Genomic DNA, 24,282 nt, shown 5'->3' on the forward strand with positions numbered 1-24,282 from the left:
ATATGTTGAAACATGCTTTCCAAATACATAAAATGTTTAAAGCTCAACGCTCCAGGAACCTACACTTGTTAAACTCTTAACATTTCCCTCTTGATGTAAGTCAATCAAATTTTAGTATTTAAGAAATTACAAATAACGTTAGCTTCATTTAGTTACAAATAAGATCTTTTAAATGGAAGCTATAGATCAATTCACAAGGCAAATATATTTTGCCCTTCATACATGAAATAATATGCTCTGGGCACATTTTTTTCATTGAGAGTTATGAATATACACTGACTCTTTTTAATTTGGAGCCAAAAGTACAAAACTGTAAGGAGACTGAGTTAAGGTTACTACTAAATAGGAAAATCTGAATTTTATGTACATTTGAAATTTCTATATTTAAATTAAAATACAGACATGCTTTAAAGTTTTAGTTAATCTTCATGCTATAGATTTTTCTTCTCACTGTATAATTTTGGCCATTTGAGTCTTTTTGTTTAAACTGGCAGAAAGTTGAAATCTTTGGCTATTCAGGAAATCAAGACTACAGATGCTTTGCGCCCCCACAAACAGTACATTGCATCATTGTTCACTTTAGCAGCAGATGTGGTGGCTATGGGGGCAGTAGGGTTAGAAGTTTGTAGAAGGTAATTTTAAGGAAAATTTATTATAAATCATTTCCCCTAATCTGCATAAATTAATTAGAACTGATTTTAATAAAACTTATAAAGTATATAGAAAACATTTAAAACTGTTGTTGGAGAAAAGGGAAGCATATACAGATTCAGCTGGATTGCATTTTACTTTCTGGTGTATGAATTTATGGCAAACAATGCAGTTTGTGGCTTTTTCATTTCTTTCAATAAAAATACTTAGAAAATATAATTTTTATTTTTTATGTTTTTGTAGAGATGGGTTTTGTTCTGTTTTGAGATGGAGTTTCGCTCTGTCACCCAGGCTGGAGTGCAATGGGATGATCTCGGCTCACTGCAACCTCCACCTCCTGGGTTCAAGTGATTCTCCTGCTTCAGGCTCCTGAGTAGCTGGGACTACAGGCGCACGCCACCACACCTGTTTGATTTTCGTACTTTTACTAGAGATGGGGTTTCGCCATGTGGGCCAGGCTGATCTCGAACTCCTGACATGAGATGATCCGCCCGCCTCAGCCTCCCAAAGAGCTGGGATTACAGGCGTGAGCCACCACATCCGGCCGAGACGGGGTTTCACTATGTTGCCCAGGCTGATCTTGAACTCCTGGGCTCAAGTGAACTGCCCACCTGACCTCCCAAAAATGAGTCACTGCAGCTGGCCTTTTTTTTTTTTTTTTTTTAGTAGGGTCTCACTCTGTTGCCCAGGTTGGAGTGCAGTGGCACAATCACAGCTCCCTGTAACCTGAAACTCCTGGGTTCAAGCAATCCTCTCACCTCCACCTCCTGAGTAGCCTCTGGGGCTAGAGGTGTGTGCTAATTTTTTTATTTTTAGAAGAGATGAGGTCTTGCTATGTTGCCAAGGCTAGAAAATATAATTTTTAGGCCAGGTGCGGTAGCTCACGCCTGTAATCCCAACACTCTGGGAGGCCGAGGTGGGCAGATCACCTGAGGTCAGGAGTTCAAGACCAGTCTGGCCAACATGGTGAAAACTCATCTCTACTAAAAGCACAAAAACTAGCCAGGCATGGTGGCAGACACCTGTAATCCCAGCTACTAAAGAGGCTGAGGCAGGGGAAGCGCTTGAATCTGGGAGGCAGACGTTGCAGTGAGCTGAGATCATACCACTGCACTCCAGCCTGCATGACAGAGCAAGTCTCCATCTCAAAAAAATATATATAAATATATAATTTTTAATGTGAGAAATCCTAAAATTGAGAGATGCCTCAATTTATCCGTGACTTTATAAAGCAAAATTAAAAACAAACATGGAGGCCAGGCACAGTGACTCACACCTGTAATCCCAACACTTTGGGAGGCCAAGGTGGGCAGATCAAAAGGTCAAGAGATCAAGACCATCCTGATCAACATGGTGAAACCCCATCTCTACTAAAAATACAAAAATTAGCTGGGCATGGTGGTGCGTGCCTGTAGTCCCAGCTACTTGGGAGGCTGAGGCAGGAGAATCACTTGAACCGGAGAGGCGGAGTTTTCAGTGAGCCAAGATCGCACCACTGTACTCCAGCCTGGCAACAGCGAGACTCTGTATCAAAAAAAAAAAAAAAAGGAAAATGTAAAAACATTTATGTTTATTTTGTCTGACTAGCTTGCGGCTAATTATGTTCTCTAAATGCATAAAAGTTCTCTGATATTTTACTGTTCCCTTACAGTATGCTAAATAGTCATTGCTTTTGAGAATTGAATAGTGTGGTGTTTAGTGGTTATTTAACTGTGTCTATGTTTTTCAAAGTTTTATATTAATTATTTACTTTTTTTTTTTTTTTTTTTGGAGACATAGTCTCACTCTTGTCACCTAGGTTGGAATGCAATGGCACAATCTCAGCTCACTGCAACCTCCACCTCCCGGGTTCAAGCAATTCTCCTGCCTCAGCCTCCCAAGTAGCTGGGATTATAGGCACACACCACTGCACCCAGGTAATTTTTGTATTTTTCGTAGAGACAGGGTTTCACCATGTTGGCCAGGCTTGTCTCAAACTCCTGACCTCAGGTGATCTGCCCGCCTTGGCCTCCCAAAGTGTTGGGATTACAGGCGTGAGCCACCGTGCCTGGCCTATTTATGTATTATAAAAAGTGACAGTAGTACCATTTGAGTTGGCCTGAATGTTTTCAAGCCTTGAAATAAATCTTGACTAAGTGAAAAAAAAAGATGGACATTACTAACATCCTTAGAATTCCTAAAGCATTAAACAGAATGATGAGGCCACACTGTAATGACCCAGCCCAGGAGGAGCTGAAAAACTCCCCACTTTCTCTTGCTTATTTTCTTCCAATCTAAATCAATAGGCATATTAGGATATCTCCCATGACCTTTCCTGGGAGACAGAATTAAACATTTTAACTTAAAAGGGTCTCTGATGTGATGTCAATGTTCCTCTGACAGTGGAAGAGTTAGAGAAATCTGTGACTCTTTTCTCTCTGGTGAAAATGTAAATGATCTACATGAGGACAAACCTGCAGACTGGGCTTACTGGCATCATATTCTGAGGGCAGATAAATTTTTAAATGTTGTTATATAATTAAAATGATTGCAGAAATTTTTAACCATTTATTACAAAAATGCTTAAGTTAATTAAACTTACAATTCAACTAGTCCACTCCAGTATCCACCTAATGCCACAGTGAACACCGCAATTACAAAAATAACCACCATAGTATAATCAAAGTTAGGCCACGATGGAGAATACATTTTCACAGTAATGTTATCTCCTAGAGTCTGAAAGGCAAAATAACAGTTAAACACAGGAATAACTTTTCTTTCTACTATAGTCATAACAGCAATAGTCCACATTTCACTCTGGAATGGACATTATACATCAGACAGTCAAGAAGACTAGAATTATTGTCTGATGACATGATATATTCTCTAGTCAAAAGTATGATGATATGCTTTGGTTTATAAAATCTTTAAAGTACAGTGTTCTACACAATCATATTTTGTTCAGGAATTTAAAGTTAAGATAAATGACATGACAAGAGATTTTTAAAGAACTGAAAACAAACATCCTTTCTAAAGTTTAGGCTTTGAGACACTTGGTGCCAAATGAGAGATGAGTACTTTCCAAACAAAAACTTGATAGGCCTTATAGCTTCTTGTTAGCAAATGGAGCAAATATAACACTCAAAATTAAACATTAGTGATTAAAAATAAAGAGATACAGTATTTATAAACTTTATCTAATATGTAATTGCTAATTTACCTGGTTCATATCTCTAAAGTCTTTGTAGCTTATAAATGCAATCAGTATTTTCACATCAGGAAATTCAGATCTGTTACCTGAGGGAGGAAACTAAAAAAGAAAAAATTATGAAAACTTATTTACTACTAATATATTTATAGAATAAAATACTATTCCATTAAATATAAATATTACGTCTTTCTTTAAGTTATAAGACAAAATTTCAGGTATTCTTTCTTAATACTCTAAGTTCTCAAAATTGAATCCTTTTAACATGAACTTAAACTGATAAATGCTATTATATATAGCATTTATGATATATTCATATTACATATGTGTAATACATATATATCTATATATATATGCATATATATATATTTGTTCCTAACAAAGTCTTATCTGCTCTAGGAATAGAAAAACTGAAAAACTTTCCAAGTAAATGCCTATTAGATCTTGATTATTTATTTACAAAGAATCTTGCCATCAGATCATTCAAAACTCAGCCTCCAAACCACACACAAAGACGTTAATTCCATTTTTGTGAAATTTCACATCATGAACTCAAAATAAGATATGATTGTTTTTATAACTTACTAGGACACTGTTATTGACAACTAACATTGCTTCAGCACCTCCTTTCTGTGCAATTCTGGCTTTTTCAAGAAAATGGCAGCTTCCCCATGGAACCACAACTGCTTTGCTCTTTATGCCAACAGGAGGAATATCAGAAAGGTTGCATAGTGGTGTGGAAGTCAGATTCATCAAACTAATGGAAGTCTGAAAATAAGAAATGTCTTTTTAACATGTTAAAAATCTATTTCATCCTAAATGCATTCAGTTATAAATACTGCCTTTGGTTATCAATATTGGTTTAAGACAATATCTTTTGAATGAGATATTTAGGCTTAGAATTAAGTATTTTAAAATTCCCTATTTTCCCAGAGAGAAAAATACTTGAGAAAAATCAATAATTATTTATTAACAACCGTACATGACAATGGTTCACACAATAAAACATAATTATCAGTCCTTCTCACTTCTTCAATATTTTTTCTTTTTTCTTTTTTCTTTTTAAATAGAGACAGGGTGTCACTATGCTGACCAGATTGGTCTTGACCACTTGGTCTCAAATGATCCTCCCATCTTGACATCCCAAAGTGCTAGGGTTACAGGTATCAGCCATTGTACACAGCCTTCTTCACTATTTTTTTTTTTTTTCAGAGACGAAGTCTCACCCTGTTGCCCAGGCTGGAGTGCAGTGGCATGATCTCAGCTCACTGCAAGCTCTGCCTCCTGGGTTCACACAATTCTCCTGCCTCAGCCTCCTGAGTAGCTGGGACTACAGGTGCCTGCCACCACACCCAGCTAATTTTTGTATTTTTAGTAGAGAAGGGGTTTCACTGTGTTAGCCAGGATGGTCTTGATCTCCTGACTTCATGATCCACCCGCCTTGGCCTCCCAAAGTGCTGGGATTACAGGCATGAGCCACCGTGCCCAGCCTCCTTCTTCACTATTTTTATGTTTATGAATAGTAACTGTGATTTACTTACTGCATTTTCTAGGGTACTTGGAAGAGCTGTCCAATAAGGGTTATAAAGCATGCAGTAGTCCTTGGTTGTGCCATTTCCAGACGCGTGCAAGATTGCTTCCTGAGCGGCTGTCTAGGAGACAAACAATAACTTTCAAACTTGCAATGTTATGGCTTGCCAACAACTAAGGATTTTAATAAAGCTATTTATATGCAGGGTTGATCACATTTCCTTGAGAGGGATGGTCTTCCATGAATTTGTTTCTTCTTGTTTGAGGAAATAAAAAGGATGGTTAGGAATATTAAAACTATACACAATTGCCCAGCACACCTTCTTTAAGGAAGATAGGTCACTTTCTTAAGGGAGTAACAATTATGACTCTTGTTATAAGGGCCGTACCCCAGGGAGAATTCTTGCTATGATGTAATTTCAATACTTGACAGCTGGAAACTTTCCTTTCCAATCTCCTATGAATTATTACTTCATTGTTTATATTATTTTCTTTTTGACACAGAGTCTTGCTCTGTCACCCAGACTGGAGTGCAGTAGCACAATCTTGGCTCACTGCAACCTCCACCTCCTGGGTTCAAGCAATTCTCCTGCCTCAGCCTCCCAAGTAGTTGGTACTACAGGCGCGTGTTACCATGCCCAGCTAATTTTTGTATTTTTGGTAGAGACAGGGTTTCACCATGTTGGTCAGGCTGGTCTCGAATTCCTGACCTCCCAAACTGCTGGGATTATAGGTGTGAACCACCGCACCTGGCCATTGTTTATATTCTATAAAACAACATGTACTCAAAATCCATCAATCTGTCTTACGTTCCATATTCTACTAGGAACTAGGGTACAAAGAAAAAAAGTACATTATCATTTCTAAGTGCTATCTTTGGAAGAGAACCAGCTGGAACTTGAAGTAAATTATTCTTGCTCATGTTTTCAAAATTCTGCAACTGCCTATTCAAAAAGACCAATCCAGAATTTAAAGTACAGAAAAAGAAAAGCTTTGTCTCATTTCCCACTACCTGGAAAGAAAAGCCAAGAGGTAAGAAGTGATTGGAAAGAATAACTATTGTACCTGGGGGAGAGGAGAGTATAAAATAAAGAAATATCCAAAAATATTTAGAATACACATCACAATAGATTAAGAGTTCACATCACAATTTCCTTAAAACTTGGCTCAATACAAATCCTTCTCTCGTCCTCTGAGCAAATCTTTTTCTAAAACCGTAAGGAAGGAAAAAGAAAGAATGCTTGGCAAATGTTGATGTACTAAGCTTCTGCCACCAAAGCACATTATTAGATTGAATCACATGACACTGCTGATATTTGACCAATTTTAATCTAGAAAACTGGTAGTTTCATACAAGTCAACGTAAGTTTCTAATGAGTATAGAAATGTTCTAATCCCATGCTCTGTTACCTAAAATGTCCCTTGAACATTTTGGATTAGAGGGTTTATGCCATACTTGGGGCTGCACAGCTTATGGATCTAAGCAAGTATAGGGAATTCATAAAACATGCCATCAGATTACATAGAATTAGATAAGGAAATAAGATGTGAAAAAGAGAAATGTAGTTTTCATTCAGCTATATACTTGGTGGCTATGAATGGATTCTGACAGCAGAGATGAACTAGTATTTTACATTCTTATGATATAACAAACTACATGCTAGGTTACTTTCATACATTTTTTCTGATTCAATGTCACTGTTTTTACAAACAAGGGCTCTGAGACTCAGACAAGTCACTAACGTAACCTACCTAAGGTCATATAGTAAAATCATTTACAGTTCTAACTAAAGAAGATAATCCTGCAGATAAACATGAAGGTTGCTTAGATTTAATTTAAACATTTTTGGAAAGAATGCTTCATAAGTGAATTGGGTACTTCTTACTGCATCCAACAAAATAACACATTAACATCATGATTTCCTGCACTAGTGATGCTGACTTTGACGATCTGGTTAAGGTGGTAACCGCAGGATTTCTCTAGTGTAAAGACATGTTTTTCCCTTTATGTTTGATGAGTAAGTAATCTATGGCACCATGTGAACAGCCCAACAGCTTCTTCTCACCAGGATATTAGCCTCCATGATGATCCTTGCCTAAATTTAATTTCCCATATCATACTAGAGATTACAAAATGGTGAATTTTTAAAATATTGTCATTCCTTCTACCCTTACTGGCTAGAATCCTTTTTTTTTTTTTTTTTTTTTTGAGACGGAGTTTCGCTCTTGTTGCCCAGGCTGGAGTGCAATGGCATGATCTTGGCTCACTGCAACCTCCGCCTCTGGGGTCAAGCAATTCTCCTGCTTCAGCCTCCCGAGTAGCTGGGATTATAGGTGCCTGCCACCACGCACAGCTAATTTTTTGTATTTTAGTAGAGACAGGGTTTTGTCACGCTGGCCAGGCTGGTGTGGAACTCCTGACCTCAGGTGATCCACCCACCTCAGCCTCCCAAAGTACTGGGATAACAGGTGTGAGCCACTGCACCCAGCCATATCCTTCTTTTTAAAAGAGCTTTACTCTCTCCCCTACCATCTTTTAGTATCAGTAGAGATGCATTAATTTTTTAAAAATTTCAGTGTGGTATAATTACGATGGTTTGTCTGATATTCAAATTGTTCCAAATTTGGTCATTTAGAACCTCTTCTAGCTGGCTCTTTGTATCCTTTATACAAGACTCATGCCTTTAATCTCGGCACTTTGGGAGGCTGAGGCGGGTGGATCTCCTGAGGTCAGGAGTTCGAGATCAGCCTGGCCGATATGGCGAAACCCCGTCTCTACTAAAAATACAAAAATTAGGCTGGGCGCAGTGGCTCACACTTGTCATTCCAGCACCTCGGGAGGCCGAGGCGGGTAGACCACCTGAGGTCAGGAGTTTGAGACCATCCTGATCAACATGGTGAAACCCTGTCTGTACTAAAAATACAAGAATTAGTTGGGTGTGGTAGTGGGCGCCTGTAATCCTAGCTACTCAGGAGGCTGAGGCAGGAAAATTGCTTGAACCTGGAGAGTGGAGGTTGCAGTGAGCCGAGATCGTGCCACTGCACTCCAGCCTGTGCAACAGAGCAAGACTCCATCTGGAAAAAAAAAAAAAACCCAAAAAAACAAAAAACAAGTCTTTGAGGACTTCTTGTTTTTTTGACACAGGTATCCTAGGCTGACCTTGTCCTTTATCTGCTATACATCCGGATCCAGCCATTCCATTAAGCTCCTTGTGGAGAGGAAAGATACCCAGATCAGGATCTGGGTCTTAACTGTGCATGCTGCTGCTCAAGTGGTATAACCTTTTTAATAAAAAATGAGCAGCATCTATCAAAAATTGTAATACATAGAATCTTGTGATTCATATCTACAGATATAGTATGCAAAAGCACAAAGATAAATGTATAAGGATATTAACTGCAATATTGTATGTAATAGCAAAAAAACCCAACTTCCACCAATAAGGTAACTGTTACATTATGATATGCACAGTACACAGCTACTCAAAACAAAGAGCCAGATCTATTTCTAGAAACAGAAGATGTCCCTAGTGAGTTTTAGAGTGATATTTATAGTATAATCCTATTTTTATATAATGACCCCTCAAGAAGCCCCTACAATGTATCTGTGCATTTATATGAGCTTGAGGAAAAATGTGGAGAGATACATAAAGAGGCTATTAAAAGAAAAGAACATGCAGCAAATTTTGTGAGGGAGCCAGCATGCCCAAACAAGTTAAGCCTTTCCATGACATTTTAAATATCTTAGTAAAATTTCTCATAGATATTGCATAGCTTCGAAAATTCAGTTTACTACAATAGGTATGGTAGAAAGGTTAAGAGCACGAGTTTTTAAATGATAGTACAAGGATACAATGCTAGTTTCATCATTTACTGGTTATGTTACAAGTTATTTAACCTATCTTAAGTTTCAATATCCTCAGCTTTGAGATAACAATAAACACTCAGACCTCACAGTTATGATAAGGATTAAGTTAGATGAGGCAACTGTTTATACACATTAATCTCTTAATAAATATATCTAGCACCTTGCCAAGTACTTATGCAACGTAAAAGAAATACAAAAGATTAATGGTTGGAAGATTAGTGGTTACTTGGGTCCTGGTGGGATGTGGAGATAAGGGGTACAGCTAAAGGACATGGAGTTTCTTTCTCTCTTTTTTTCTTTTTTTTTGAGACAGAGTCTCACTCTAAAGCCCAGGCTGGAGTGCAATGGCGTGATCTCGGCTCACTGCAATCTCCGCCTCCCGAGTTCAAGCAATTGTCCTGCCTCAGCCTCCTGAGTTGCTGGGATTACAGGAGCCCACCACCAGGCCTGGCTAATTTTTGTATTTTTAGTAGAGACGGGGTTTCACCATGTTGGCCAGGCTGGTCTCAAACTCCTGACCTCAGACGATCCGCCCGTCTCAGCCTCCCAAAGTGCTGGGATTACAGGCGTGAGCCACCATGCCCGGACTTATTTCTTTCTTAAAAGACTTTATTTTAAAGCAGTTTTAGTTTTACAGCAAAATAAAGCAGAGAATACAGAGTTTTGACATAGCCTCTTATCCTACACATGTGTAGCCTCTCCCAGTATCAATATCCCACAGCAGAGTGGTACATTTGTTACAACTGATGAACCTCCGTTGACACATCGTTATCATCCAAAGCCCATAGTTTACATTAGGGTTCATTCTTGGTGTACATCCTATGGGTTTTGATAAGTGTACAATGACACATATCCATCATTACAGCATTGTACTACATAGTTTCACTGCCCTAAAATTCCTCAGTGCTCTACCTATTAAGTTTCTTTTTCTGATGATGAAAACGTTATAAAATTGGCTGTGGTGATAGTTGCACATATCTGTGAATATACTAAATACTATTGACTTATACATTTTAAATGGGTGAATTGTTTGGTATGCAAATTATACGTCAATAAAGATGTTGAAAAAATAACACAAAACAAGAAAGTATAGTCTTACTGGGGAGATTAAAAGCAAACTTGAAACTAATAATCATGAGCAGGAAGTAATTAAAGCCAAAGACTTCCTAGCAAAAACTTTAATAGTTTTTAAGTTATTAAAAACACAAATTGGCCAGGCGTGGTGGCTCATGCCTGTAATCCCAGCACTTTGGGAGGCCTAGGTGGGCGGATCAACTGAAGTCGGGTGTTCGAGACCAGCCTGACCAACATGGAGAAACCCTGTCTCTACTAAAAAATAAAAAATTAGCTGGGCATGGTGGCCCATGCCTGTAATCCCAGCTACTCGGGAGGCTGAGGCAGGAGAATCACTTGAACCCAGGAGGCAGAGGTTGCGGTGAGCCAAGATCGAGCCATTGCACTCCAGCCTGGGCAACAAGAGTGAAACTCGGTCTCAAAAAACAGAAACGAAAACAAAACAAAAACAACAACAAAAAAAAACCCAAATTCGGGGCCAGGCATGGTGGCCCACACCTGTAATCCCAGCACTTTGGGAGGCCTAGGCAGGAGGATCACGAGGTCAGGAGATCAAAACCATCCTGTCTAAGAAGGTGAAACCCCGTTTCTACTAAAAATAAAAAAATCAGCCGAGCGTGGTGGCATGTGCCTATAGTCCCAGCTACTCGGAAGGCTGAGGCAGGAGAATCGCTTGAACCCGGGAGGCAGAGGTTGTAGTGAGCCAAGATCGCGCCACTGCATTCCAGCCTGGGTGACAGAACGAGACTCTGTCTCAAAAAAAAAAAAAAAAAGCAAATTTGGAAGGGCATGGTGGCTCACGCCTACAATCCCAGTGCTTTGGGAGGCCAATGCTGGAGGGCCACTTGAGGCCAGGAGTTCTAGACCAGTCTGGGCAATATGGAGAGATCTCGTTTCTACAAAAAAATAAAAAATTAGCTTGGTGTACGGGCGTGTACCTATAGTCCCAGCTACTCCAGAGGCTGAGGTGAAAGGATTGCTTGAGGCTTGGAGGTTGAAGCTGCAGGGAGCCATGACCATGCCACTGCACTCCAGCCTAGGGCCTAGGTGACAGAAGGACACCCTGTCTCAAAAAAAAAAAAAAAAAAAAAAAAAGAAGAAAAGAAAAAAGCAAATTCTTGGGCCCCATTCCAGACCTACTGAATCAGAAGTTCTGACCAATTTATGTTTTAACAAGCCCTTCTGGAGATTCTGACATCAGTTAAAGTTTGAGAACCACTGCTATAGGAGCAGTGCTTATAGGAGACAAGATCTTGCCATGGTACTCAGGCTGGTCTCAAACTCCTGGCCTCAAGTGATCCTCCCACCTCAGCCTCTCAAAGTGCTGGGATTACAGTTATCAGCCACCATGCTTGGCCTGATATTCTGCATTTCTAATAAGCTCCTAGGTGATGCTGATGGTCAATGGACCACACCTTGAGTAACAAGGCTATAAAAGAACAGAACAGTGGAAACCACAGTGCTGTGTCAATTAAGTTGGGAAACATACAGAAAATGGGCTTGAAAGTCAGGGTCTGGACTGGGCGTGGTGGCTCATGCCTGTAATCCCAGCACTTTGGGAGGCTGAGGTGGGCGGATCACGAGGTCAGGAGATCAAGACCATCCTGGCTAACATGGTGAAACCCCGTCCCTACTAAAAATACAAAAAAATTAGCCGGGTGTGGTGGTGGGCGCCTGTAGACCCACTTACTCTGGAGGCTGAGGCAGGAGAATGGCGTGAACCTGGGAGGCGGAGCTTGCAGTGAGCTGAGATCACGCCACTGCATTCCAGTCTGACAGAGAAAGACTCCGTCTCAAAAAAAAAAAAAAAAAAAAGTCAGGGTCTGTTTGAACATTACAAGTGCCAAATTAGGTGATCCACTCATACTAGTATTAGATCATTTGACAAAGATCCTTCCTTTTCACCCTCCAAGTTAGAGACATGCTCCAGAATGTCTGAATTTTCCTTTGTAATAAACTGTGGTCTGGTCTTCTATGGCTTCATTAAAACCTTAAAAAAAATTCTTTTAGTAAAAAGTTTAGTATCAAGAGCTAAAAGAGGCTGGGCATGGTGGCTCATACCTGGAATCCCAGCACATTGGGAAGCTGAGGTGGGAAGATCGCTTGAGGCCAGGAGTTTGAGATGAGCCTGGACAACATAGCCAGACCCTATATCAATTGACAAAAATCATTTAAGAGGTAGAAGGGATTTAGAAATAACATAATCTAGTCTCTTCATCATATATATGAAACAGATCCAAAATGACCAAAAGGATGAGGTCAGTCAGTCTCAGGCCTAGAACTGGGCTCTCTAAAACCGAGATCAGCGGTCTTTGAAATCTGCTGTCACTTCAAGTCCCTTCACACAGCTAGATCTCCAAGCACCTCATTCTCAGTGCCCAACCATCACACTCCAGTTTTAATAATGATCACATATTTCTCTGCATTCGCTGTTAACTCCTTCCCTTCTACAATACTGGCATGGGTTTCCTACAGCTTCTCAAGTTCCTCTAATAACCAATCAGTTCCTCCCACATCCTAAATCCTTTCTTTTTTTTTTTTTTTGAGACAGAGTCTCACCTCGGCCTCCCAAAGTGCTGGGATTACAGGCGTGAGCCACCACGCCCGGCCCTAAATCCTTTCCTTATACTCTTCTAAATACTCCCAATTCTAGGACTGTAGAGCTCATGGAACTCCTTTCCCTATGACAAATGCTCCTTACTGCTCACCCCCAATCTTCCTTTTACAGGCCAATTCCTTCAGACTGGTCCTGGAATCGAGTGTCCTCCAGGGCCATCAAATCAAGCTCACAACAGAATCTTTATATTCAGCATCTTATTTGATCCTTACACACAAAGGAAGCAAGTTTACTAGCCCATACTGTGAAGTTCTACTTCCTTTTTCTCTGATTTTATGAGGTGCCTGTTATGGTATTCTGGGATCTCATGAACAATTTTAATTTACTTTATCCAGATCAACTGACTTCAATCATATTCCCTATCATTTTCTTTTCAAATTAAAGAATTTTAATGTTTCCAGCCTGTACAACATGGCGAAACCCCGTCTCTATTAAAAATACAAAAATTAGCCAGGCATGGTGGCAGGCGCCTATAATCCCAGCTACTCGGGAGGCTGAGGCCTGAGAATCGCTTGAACCCAGGAGGTGGAAGTTGCAGTGAGCTGAGATTGAGCCACTGCACTCCAGCCTGGGCGACAGAGTGAGACTCTGTCTCAATTTAAAAAAAAAAAAAAAAAGGCCGGGCGCGGTGGCTCACGCCTGTAATCCCAGCACTTTGGGAGGCTGAGGCGGGTGGATCACGAGGTCAGGAGGTCGAGACCATCCTGGCTAACACGGTGAAACCCCGTCTCTACTAAAAATACAAAAAATTAGCCAGGCAATGTGGTGGACGCCTGTAGTCCCAGCTACTCAGGAGGCTGAGGCCGGAGAATGGCGTGAACCCGGGAGGCGGAGCTTGCAGTGAGCTGAGATGGCGTCACTGCACTCCAGCCTGGGCGACAGAGCGAGACTCCATCTCAAAAAAAAAAAAGAACAATTTTAATGTTTAAATATATCTTAATGTTGCCTATTCCTTTGATCATTTAGAGTCTCACTCTGTCGCCCAGGCTAGAGTGCAGTGGCGTGATCTCGGCTCACTGCAAGCTCTGCCTCCCAGGTTCACGCCATTCTCCTGCCTCAGCCTCCCGAGTTGCTGGGACTAGAGCAGGTGCCCTCCTGGCCAATTTTTTTTGTATTTTTAGTAGAGATGGGGTTTCACCATGTTGGCCAGGATGGTCTCGATCTCTTGACCGCGTGATCTGCCTGCCTCAGCCTCCCAAAGTGCTGGGATTATAGGCGTGAGCCATCACGCCCAGCCATTTATGATTTACATTAGAATTCACAAACTCAAATGCCTACAAGGCCAGGCAAGTAATATAAATGCTTAAGTCAGAACTGATTTAAGACCATAGGGCATGGTAAAGCTTGGCAAATTCTGGCCTAAAAACAATCAACTTAAAAAAAATTTTTACTATCTTCAGGGAATGGCCTATACTTGGAGACTTTATGGTTTGGATTTTCATAAACGGACCAAATTTCAGGTGATTTTAAACAACTGATCAAATATATAATAAGCATATCTATCTATCTATCTATCTATCTATCTACCTACCTACCTACAGGATCTCACTCTATCACCCAGGCTACAGAACAGAGGCATGGTTGCAGCTCACTGCTGCCTTCAACTCCTGGGTGACTCACCTCACCCTCCTGAGCAGCTGGGACTACAGGCATGATCCACTGTACCCAGCTAATTTATAAAGTTTTTTTAAAGACGGGGTCTTACTATTATACTGTGCAGCCTGGCCTCAAACTTCTGGCCTCAAGCAATCCTCCTGCCTCAGCCTCCCGAAGTGCTGGTATTACAGGCATGAGCCACCATGCCTGGCCAACTTTTCCTATTTTTAAGCCTTTTCTTATAAATAAAGTTCACATATTTATCCTGTCAGTCTTGTACCCTATTTTTGATTCAGAAAAAAATTATTAGCTGGGTACAGTGGCTCACACCTGTAATCCTAGCACTTTGAGAGGCGGAGGTAGGAGGACTGTTTGAACCCTGGAGTTTGAGACTAGCCAGGGCAACAGAGCAAGATTCTGTCTCTATTAAAACATATATAACCTATTTATATTACATTAATAAGAAAAAAAGGCCAGGCGCAGTGGCTCACGCCTGTAATCCCAACATTTTGGGAGGCCGAGGCAGGTGGATCACAAGGTCAGGAGAACGAGACCATCCTGGCTAACACGGTGAAACCCCGTCTCTACTAAAAATATAAAAAATTAGCTGGGCATGGTGGTGGGTGCCTGCAGTCCCAGCTACTCGGGAGGCTGAGGCAGGAGAATGGCGTGAAGCCAGGAGGCAGAGGTTGCAGTGAGCCGAGATTGCGCCACTGCACTCTAGCCTGGGCGACAGAACGAGACTCTGTCTCAAAAAAAAAAAAAAAAAAAAAGAAAAGAAAAATTATTACTGCCTAATTTAGTGGAAAAATAGCAAAAGACCTTGGTTCTAGTCCTATTTTTCATGACTTTCTATGTGATCTAGGATAAGTCATAATTTTCCTGAACCTTCTCAGGATTTTTTGAGTTTCAAAGGAGATTATAGGTGTTGAATTTTGGGAAAGAGATATATAGCCATTAGTGACTTAGAAAGGAGCCAATGGGTTGTAGAAATCACAGACAGTTCAGAGGCAAGGTAAAACAAAAATTGTGAAGAACCTGAAAGTTAAAAGGAGGAAATGTAATAAACCTAGCATGTTTTAGTCAGCTCAGGCTTCATAACAAAGTACCACAAACTGGGTGGTTTAAACAACAGAAATTTATTTTCTCACAGTTCTGGATCAGGTGCCAGTTGGGCCAGTTTCTAGTGAAGGCTCTCTTCCTGGCTTATAGATAGCTACCTTCTCACTGTGTCCTCACATGGCAAAGAGAGAGAGAGAAAGCTCTCTGATGTCTTTTTTTTTTTATTTCCCCCAAGACAGTCTTGCTCTGTCGCCCAGGCTGGAGTGCAAAGGCACGATCTTGGCTCACTGCAACCTCTGCCTCCTGGGTTCCAGTGATTCTCCTGCCTCAGCCTCCCGTGTAGCTGGGGTTACAGGCACCCACCACCGTGCCCAGCTAATTTGTGTATTTTTAGTAGAGACGGGGTTTCATCATGTTGGCCAGGCTGGTTTCGAACTCCTGACCTCAGGATCCGCCTGCCTCAGCCTCCCAAAGTGCTGGGATTACAAGTATGAGCCACCACACCTGGCCTGATGTCTTTTCTTAAAATGGCACTAATCCTATCATGAGGGTCCCGTCTTCATGAGCTCATCTAAACCTAATGATTTCCTGAAGGACCCATCTCCAAATATCAATACACTGGGGGTTATGGCTTCACCATATGAATTTGGGGTGGGGCTGTTGGGGGTGTGGGGGACACAATTCATTCCACAGCACAGCAGCTCAGCAGATTTCTTAACTGCCTGGGTAGCAGAACATACCTACTTTCCCCTGGAGGTTGAGAGAACAGAGCAGAAGAGAAAGAATTGAAGAATCTTTGAGTTGGTGTAGTATACAAAAGGAAGGCAAATTTTCAGCAACAGATTTTTCTGCTGGGGATCCTGATTATCATTTCATTGTATCAAGCTCAAGATGCAGCTATATGCTACTTCAAATTCTTTGAAGAAAAAAAAATCAACAAAACTATTTTTTCATTTGTGTGTGTGTGTGTGTTTTTAGAGACATGGTCTTCTCTGTCACCCAGGCTGGAGTACAGTGGCGTGATCATAGCTAACTGCAACCTCAAACTCCTGAGCTTAAGTGATCCTCCTACCTCAGCCTCCCAAGTAGCTGGGACTAGAGACACAAGCCACCATGCTCAGCTAATTTTTAAATTTTTTGTAGAGGTGGGGTCTTGCTATGTTGACCAGGCTGGTCTGAAACTCCTAGCCTCAAGCAATCCTCCAAAACAGAACTTTTATAAAGACACTATGAGGAAGACTCAGGATTCTTCAAAGAACTTTGAAGCAATTTAAAAAGACAGAGCTGCGGGCATGGTGGCTCACACCTGCAACCCCACACTTTGGGAGGATGAGGCAGGCAGATCACCTGAGGTCAGGAGTTCGAGAGTAGCCTGACCAATGTGGAGAAACCCCCGTCTCTACTAAAAATACAAAATTAGCTGGGCGTGGTGGTGCATGCTTGTAATCCCAGCCACTCGGGAGGCTGAGGCAGGAGAATTGCTTGTACCCGGGAAGCAGAGGTTGTGATGAGCTGGGATCGCACCATTGCACTTCAGCCTGGGCAACAAGAGTGAAACTCCATCTCAAAAAATAATAATAATAAATAAAATAAAAAGAGCCAGGGCCAAGAGCAGTGGCTCACGCCTGTAATCCTAGCACTTTGGGAGGCCGAGGTGGATGGATTGCCTGAGCTCAGGAGTTTGAGACCAGCCTGGGCAACACAGTGAAACCCCGTTTCTTCTAAAATACAAAAAATTAGCTGGGCATCACGACGTGCACCTGTAATCCTACTCGGGAGGCTGAGGCAGGAGAATTGCTAGAACCCAGGAGGCAGAGGCTGCAGTGAGCCGAGATAAGGCCACTGCACTCCAGCCTAGGCTACAGAGCAAGACTCCATCTCAAAAAAAAAAAAAAAAGACAGAGCCAGCATAAACAATATCCATTGTCTTTGAAACAGAATCCCATGACTGGGTCCACACTGAGAAATAAAGTTCTGACCATTGCGACCCAGGGTCGAGGTTGAACTGGGGAAGGAGAGGTGCAAAATGTAATTATGGCAGCCAGGCATGGTGACTCATGTCTGTAATCCCAGCACTTTGGGAGGCCAAGGCAGGAAGATCACCTGAGGTCAGGAGTTCGAGACCAGCCTGGGCAACATGGTGAAACCCCATCTCTACTAAAATTACAAAAATTAGCCAGGTGTGGTGGCAGGCACCTGTAATCCCAGGTACTTGGGAGGCTGAGGCAGGAGAATCACTCGAACCCAGGAGGTGGAGGCTGCAGTGAGCTGAGATCGCACCACTGCACTCCAGCCTGGACGACAGAGCAAGACTCCATCTCAAAAAAAAAAAAACCCCCAAAATAAAATGTACTTATGGCAAGGTCAAGACACAGCTAACTACCTGCTAGGCACTCATTTAATTTCTAGACCTAATGGGTTTAAAAAATATTAAAACAGCCAGATGTGCTGTAGCTTCAGTTCAAAATACACAGTGAGGTCACTCTGATGTGAAGATGACAAGATGAGGAGGGTAGGCAAATGATCTTTAAGGGCCTTTCCAATACTAAATGCTCTGCCTCTTCTAGATGGATGTGCCAGTGGTTTCTGAAGACTATGTGCTGCTTCTATTATAGATGAGGATGTTGGCCCTGTTATTACATGACTAAGGGGAAGCAGTGCCAGTTTCTTTTTTTTTTTTTTTTTTTTTTTTGAGACGGAGTCTCGCTCTGTCACACAGGCTGGAGTGCAGTGGCACGATCTTGGCTTACTGCAACCTCTGCCTCCCGGGTTCAAGTAATTCTTCCGCCTCAGCCTCCCAAGTAGCTGGGATAACAGGCATGCGCCACCACGCCTGGCTAATTTTTGTGTGTGTGTGTATTTTTTTTTTAGTAGAGACGGGGTTTCACCATATTGGCCAGGCTGGTCTCAAACTCCTGACCTTGTGATCCACCCACCTGGACCTCTCAAAGTGCTGGGATGACAGGTGTGAGCCACCACGCCCGGACAAGTAGTGCCAGTTTCAAGAGCCCAGAGAGGAGAAATGAAATGATTGAGCTGGCATCACTAATCAAACGAACTCAGAAAGGCTACCTAGAGCTGTAAAATTAGGGAAGAGGAATAAACAAAGGGCTTCAGGGAGAAAATGTTAGAAGACTTCAGACAGAGTTGGAGGAAAGGAACTAAGTATACAGAAAGGAGAAAGAACTCCAGCTGAGGAAAAGGAAACCAGATCTACCCAAGTTCTCAGAACACGAAAGGAATGAGAAAGAACATCTCAGGAAATTAAAGGAAGGAGGAACCAAGAAGAAAACAAATCCATAAAGAAATCAACAAGAAATAGAAAAATCAGTGATACTAGCTGGTATCGAAAAAAAGATCCTTACAATTTAAACAGATATTGTCAGTTTATTCAGTCATCAGGACATTACATCCCATATAATAAGATGCACACCAAACATTTGCAGTGTAGGAAAAATGTTACTTAATCTTCACAACAACCCTAGAACCGGGGAATATAGAACCCGAGATTACCATGGTGAGGTACAACAAAGCACATAGGTGCAATATAAAAGGCCTAAAATCGCCGGGCGTGGTGGCTCACGCCTGTAATCCCAGCACTTTGGGAGGCCGAAGAGGGTGGATCACGAGGTCAGGAGTTCGAGACCAGCCTGATCAACATAGTGAAACCCCCATCTCTACTAAAAATACAAAAATTAGCTGGGCGTGGTGGTGCTTGCCTGTGATCCCAGCTACTCGGGAGGCTGAGGCAGGAGAATTGCTTGAACCTGGGAGGCGGAGGTTGCAGTGAGCCGAGATCGCGCCACTGCACTCCAGCCTGGGTGACAGAGTGAGACTCCGTCTCGAAAAAAACAAAAACAACAAAAAAAGGCCTAAAATCCAGAACGTGGGAGACAGCCTAGATACAATTTAGAACAGGGATGATCTTTAGATTTGTGAAGGCTATGAAATCATATGACAAGTCTACTTAAGTAGAGTTTTCTGGTGAGAGGGCTCAGGGACTTTAATAAGAATTTCAATGTGAGTTTATGAGGAACTGATGTATCACTAAGCTATTAATTTATGTTGAAAAGGGATTAGTACGAATGTGATATATATTCATTCTTAAAATCAGCTCAAGAGATTCAAATGAAAATGAATGCAAAAACTCTTTGAAAAGTTTTATATCTAGGTTATAGTTTTGCATACATCTACATACTATCTGAATATCTTTTGGACATAAGTATTATCTGTCTGATTACACAGTCAACACCTTAAAGACTCCGACTAACACTTCTACTTTGTTGCTCTTTTTATATCGAACTCCCCTCCCCCAGCAATTTTTAGATACATTCTCTCAGGTTCCTTATGTTGCCTGTCAAAGTTATGAATACACCAAAAGGCACTTACTTTTTGGCTTAGATTTTGGTTTTTCAATAAATATTAAAGACACTTTTGTATTCACTAATACTAACCCCTTAAACTGGAGAGTCAGCAAAACAGTCTTTCAAAGAAATCACACATTCTAATAGAACGAAACAAGCTTACACGACACCAATTCTGTAATAAATAACATGCGTAAGTTTCCAACCTGAAACTCCCGAAGTAAAAGTCACTAGAAACAAAAACTGAAACACCGGGTTCCTGACACCCCACTCCCACACTGAAGCTCGAATTACTTGAGGCTGAATTTTAAAACACTATTACTTCTCTGTGACTATGAAAACAAATCTATGAACACATATTTCTTACTTACATTTAACCGACGCTCCCCACCCATCCCTTTAAATTAGGCAGAAAACTGAAAACCACTAAAAGCATTACATTTTGGTGTCTCCTTTTAAAAGTTATTTTAAATTACTGCTATTAAAACCCACCCCTCCAAAAAAAAAAAAAAAAAAAAACCCTCATAACAGAATCAAATGAGCCCTAAGGCGAAGCAGGAGCTACAGTGGGGGAAGGAAATTTTAAAAAGACATCCGTGTTAGTGCAATTAAAGTGCAGTCCTCGAACCGCTAAACATCCTGGCGCCTTGTATATATATTTTTTTCTTCCCAAGGGTAAAAAGCGGTAAGAAAGGCTTAGACAATAAAACCCAGAGGTCAATTTTAAATATGCTGGGACAGTGAGCAACTATCGAGAAGCATCAAGGTCAACGCAACCTAAGGGGCTCCTCTGATCTTTTTGCGGTAGGTATTTCGCCAGACTTCAATGGGCGGGAACCGAGTGGGGGGCGGGAAAGTTGGGGGAAAGAGGGCGGAAAAGAGGAGGCTGGAAGGAAAGAGATGAGTAATGGAAAAGGGAGGGGAGGAAAGAGGAGTGCGAGAGCAGGCCGCGGAGGTGCGGGCAGAGGGGAGGCCGGGCGGGGAGTAGGGGAAGGGAGCCCCGGCCTTGGCCCCGGCCCCGCCCAGCCCCTGGGAGGCCTGCACGCCTTCCCGCCCCCTTACCAGCGGGAGCAGGAAGCCCCAGAGTAGGGCGGCCCCGGCAGGGGACAGCCGCCGCTGCGGCCCCATCGGACTGGTGGGTGCCGGGTGGGACGGCACGGCGCGGCGCAGCTCACTCGGCGGAGTAGGCTCGGGGTCCCGCCGCTGCGCTGCCTCCGTGGCCGGGCCGGACCGGACCGGACAGGCGCGGGCGGCCGGGCTACGACTGGACCGCCGCTGCTACAGCGGCCGCCACGGCAGCGCGACTTCCTCTTCCGGCCCCGCCCGTAAGATGCGGAAACCCCCGCGCCGGGCTCGGAGAGTCCCAGCGCTCTCCCGGTATCGAGGCGTCCCGGCGTCCCGGCGCTACGAGGCCACCGGCTGCGGGTCTGAGCCTGTCGCTTTCCGGCTGCCCGACTTTAACTCACACCGAAGCCTGGCGGGAGAACGGATTTCTCAAGGCTCGGAAGTGTCTGAGCGTCTGCTCGGTTCCCCAGTAACTACCCGAGTGTTGCATGCAGCCAGAAATCTAAGGGTCAGCCTAATTCATCTGCCTGTCATTTGTTCCTGGCCACTCTGACTCACCACATAACCCAGATCCATCCACTTTCTCCAGAACTGCTGCCATCACTCTATCCGGGCCACCAACTTCTCTCTCCTCCAAACGGGTCTCAGTTTCCCCTCCGGACAGCCCAGTAGCCACATAGCAGTCCCAGAGCCATCTTTCAAAACATATAAGTCAGATCATGTCTCTCTCTATCACACTTGGAATAAAATAAAAACTTGGCCGGGTGTGATGGCTCACACCTGTAATACCAGCATTTGGATGGCGGAGGTGGGCGGATCACAAGGTCAAGAAATCGAGACCATCCTGGCCAACATGGTGGAACCAAGTCTGTACTAAAAATACAAAAAATTAGCTGGGCGTGGTGGCACACACCTGTTGTTCCAGCTACTCGGGAGGCGGAGGCAGTAGAATCGCTTGAACCGGGTAGGCGGAGGTTGCAGTGAGCCGAGATCGTGCCACTGCACTCCAACCTGGGCGACAGAGCGAGACTCGGTCTCCAAAAAAAAAAAAAAAAAAAAAAAATCAAAACTCTGCTCTAGCCTGCAAAGGTAAATCTGGCCCCTGCCTTCCTGTCTCCCCATCTTCACTACTTTCCCACACTTTAAGGCGCATGGACCTTTGGCCCTCCCGGCCTTTGCTCTGGTGGGCCGCCCGGACTTTGCTCTGGTAGTCCTCCCTGCTGGAGTGCTCTTCTCTCCAAAGCTCAGAATGCCTGCCTTGTTGACATTCACTTATCAGCTTCAATGTCGCTTCCCCAGATGGGACTTCCTGACATACCCAATCTAAAGTACCTGTCCAGTCACTTTCTTTTCTTTTCTTTTCTCTTTTTTTTTTTTTTTTTTTTGAGACGGAGTTTCGCTTTTCTTGCCCAGGCCGGAGTGCGATGGTGCAATCTCGGCACACTGCAACCTCCGCCTCCGGGTTCAAGCAATTCTCCTGCCTCAGCCTCCCCAGTAGCTGGGATTACAGGCGCGTGCCACCACACCCGGCTAATTTTGTATTTTTAGTAGAGACGGGGTTTCACCATGTTGGTCAGGCTGGTCTCAAACTCTCGACCTCAGGTGATCCACCCGCTTTGGCCTCCCAAAGTGTTGGGATTACAGGCATGAGCCACCGCACCCGGCCTGTCCAGTCACTTTCATATTATTGTTTATTTTAATTATCTGCACAGCACTTTTCATTCTATGTATAGGTTCATTTATTTATGCCACCTCCCACTTCATAGCAAGGGGTGTCTTTGCTTTGTTGACTGCTATACCCTTTACATCTACAGTATTTGGCATATAGTAGGTCCTCAGATATTTGTTGGATGAATATTTAATATCAAATGCTGAATAGGACAGTGTGCCTGCCACCCCACAGCTCATAGTTTAACGAGGGACACAGATGTGTGAGCAAACACAGTTCAGGGTGAGCAGTGACTCTTGTTTGCACAAGATGTTATGGAAGTATCAAAAGGAGTTATAAAAGGGGTGCCAGGAAAAATACCAGCCTGAGCTGAGTCTGGGTGAGTTAATTTTAGCCAGGCAAAGGGTAGAAGAAGGGGGGCACTTCCAGGAAGAGTGAGCCATTAGTGTCAAAGCCAAAGGTGGCATTGAAGGAACTGCAAAACTTGGGCTTGGCTGAAGTTATGAGTGGTGAAAGATGACATGTGAGAAGAGGCCAGAGGCAAAATCATAAATACATTGGGACTGTTTGTGACTTTGGGCTTTGTCCTGCCAGGGGTAGAGAACAAATGAATAATAAATAGGGCAATGACATACACTTTCTGTTTTAGAAAGCTCTCTATGGTGGCTGGCAGGGCAGCAGACGTGTTGAAACAGGTCAAGAAGTGGAAGCCAGGACACCTGTTAGACATCTGTAGTAACAAAATCCAGGGACACTGAGGGATTGAACTGTGGCAGAAGAAATAGGGAGGAGGAGATGGATCTAAAAGATTTGTAGTAGAATTTGGTAACTTTGAAGACATGGAGATAAAGGGAGAGGTATGATTCCCAGGGTCTTGCCCTGGGCTATTTATTGAGTTGGGTGCCAAAGGCGAAGTAGGTGGGGGTTGATGGGATAAATGGGGTGGGGGGGAATACTTTTGGAAGTGGGTTTGAAATGCTTTTAGGATATCCAAGTGCAAATATCTGCTGTCAATGGCTATGTGGGTTGGTCTGAAGCTTAGGGGCACAGTGAGGTAAGAACTGCCTCATCTGCTGCCAATCAATTCTGGACTCTTTTCATACTTTCCAGTTGCCCACAGCAAGCCAGGTTCCCCACCCCCTCCTTTTCTTTTTGTTTTGAGATGGAGTTTCACTCCTGTTGCCCAGGCTGGAGTGCAATGGCATGATCTCATCTCACTGCAACCCCCGCCTCCCAGGTTCAAGCGATTCTCCTACCTCAGCCTCCCAAGTAGCTGGAAATACAGGTGCCCGCCAACACACCCGGCTAATTTTTGTATTTTTAGTAGAGACGGGGTTTCATCATGTTGGCCAGACTGGTCTTGAACTTCTGACCTCAGGTGATCTGCCTGCCTCAGCCTCCCAAAGTACTGGGATTACAGGCGTGAGCCACCGTGCCCAGCCTAGGTTCCCCTTTTATAGAATAGCTGTATGGACTGGATGACTTCATCTCTAAATATTCCCATCTGACTCTCGTGGCCCTTTGCCTAGTGAATCTCTAAACTGGCTCCTGGGCTATCAGAAGAGCTCTAGTTTTTGTTTGTTTTTATTTTTTGAGACA

At 43.0% G+C, this 24,282-nt stretch overlaps 1 protein-coding gene across 4 annotated transcripts in view; it reads right to left on the reverse strand.

Annotated features, from left to right (window-relative positions):
- SPPL2A (signal peptide peptidase like 2A) overlaps window positions 1-21,268 on the reverse strand; it is a 58,290-nt gene extending 37,022 nt beyond the window's left edge. For all 4 annotated transcript variants that reach the window (XM_055098712.2, XM_003827828.6, XM_024925712.4 and 1 more), the window contains exons 1-5: window positions 21,012-21,268; window positions 5,380-5,490; window positions 4,424-4,606; window positions 3,851-3,940; window positions 3,233-3,366 (exon numbers count right to left, since the gene is read on the reverse strand). In XM_055098712.2, coding sequence (XP_054954687.1) covers window positions 3,233-3,366; window positions 3,851-3,940; window positions 4,424-4,606; window positions 5,380-5,490; window positions 21,012-21,077 — 584 coding nt within the window. In that variant the 5' untranslated portion in view covers window positions 21,078-21,268. The remainder of the gene's footprint in view (window positions 1-3,232; window positions 3,367-3,850; window positions 3,941-4,423; window positions 4,607-5,379; window positions 5,491-21,011) is intronic.
- Between the last annotated feature and the right edge of the window lie 3,014 nt (window positions 21,269-24,282).

Source organism: Pan paniscus, chromosome 16 (assembly GCF_029289425.2).
Source record: "Pan paniscus chromosome 16, NHGRI_mPanPan1-v2.0_pri, whole genome shotgun sequence".
NCBI lineage: Eukaryota > Metazoa > Chordata > Mammalia > Primates > Hominidae > Pan > Pan paniscus.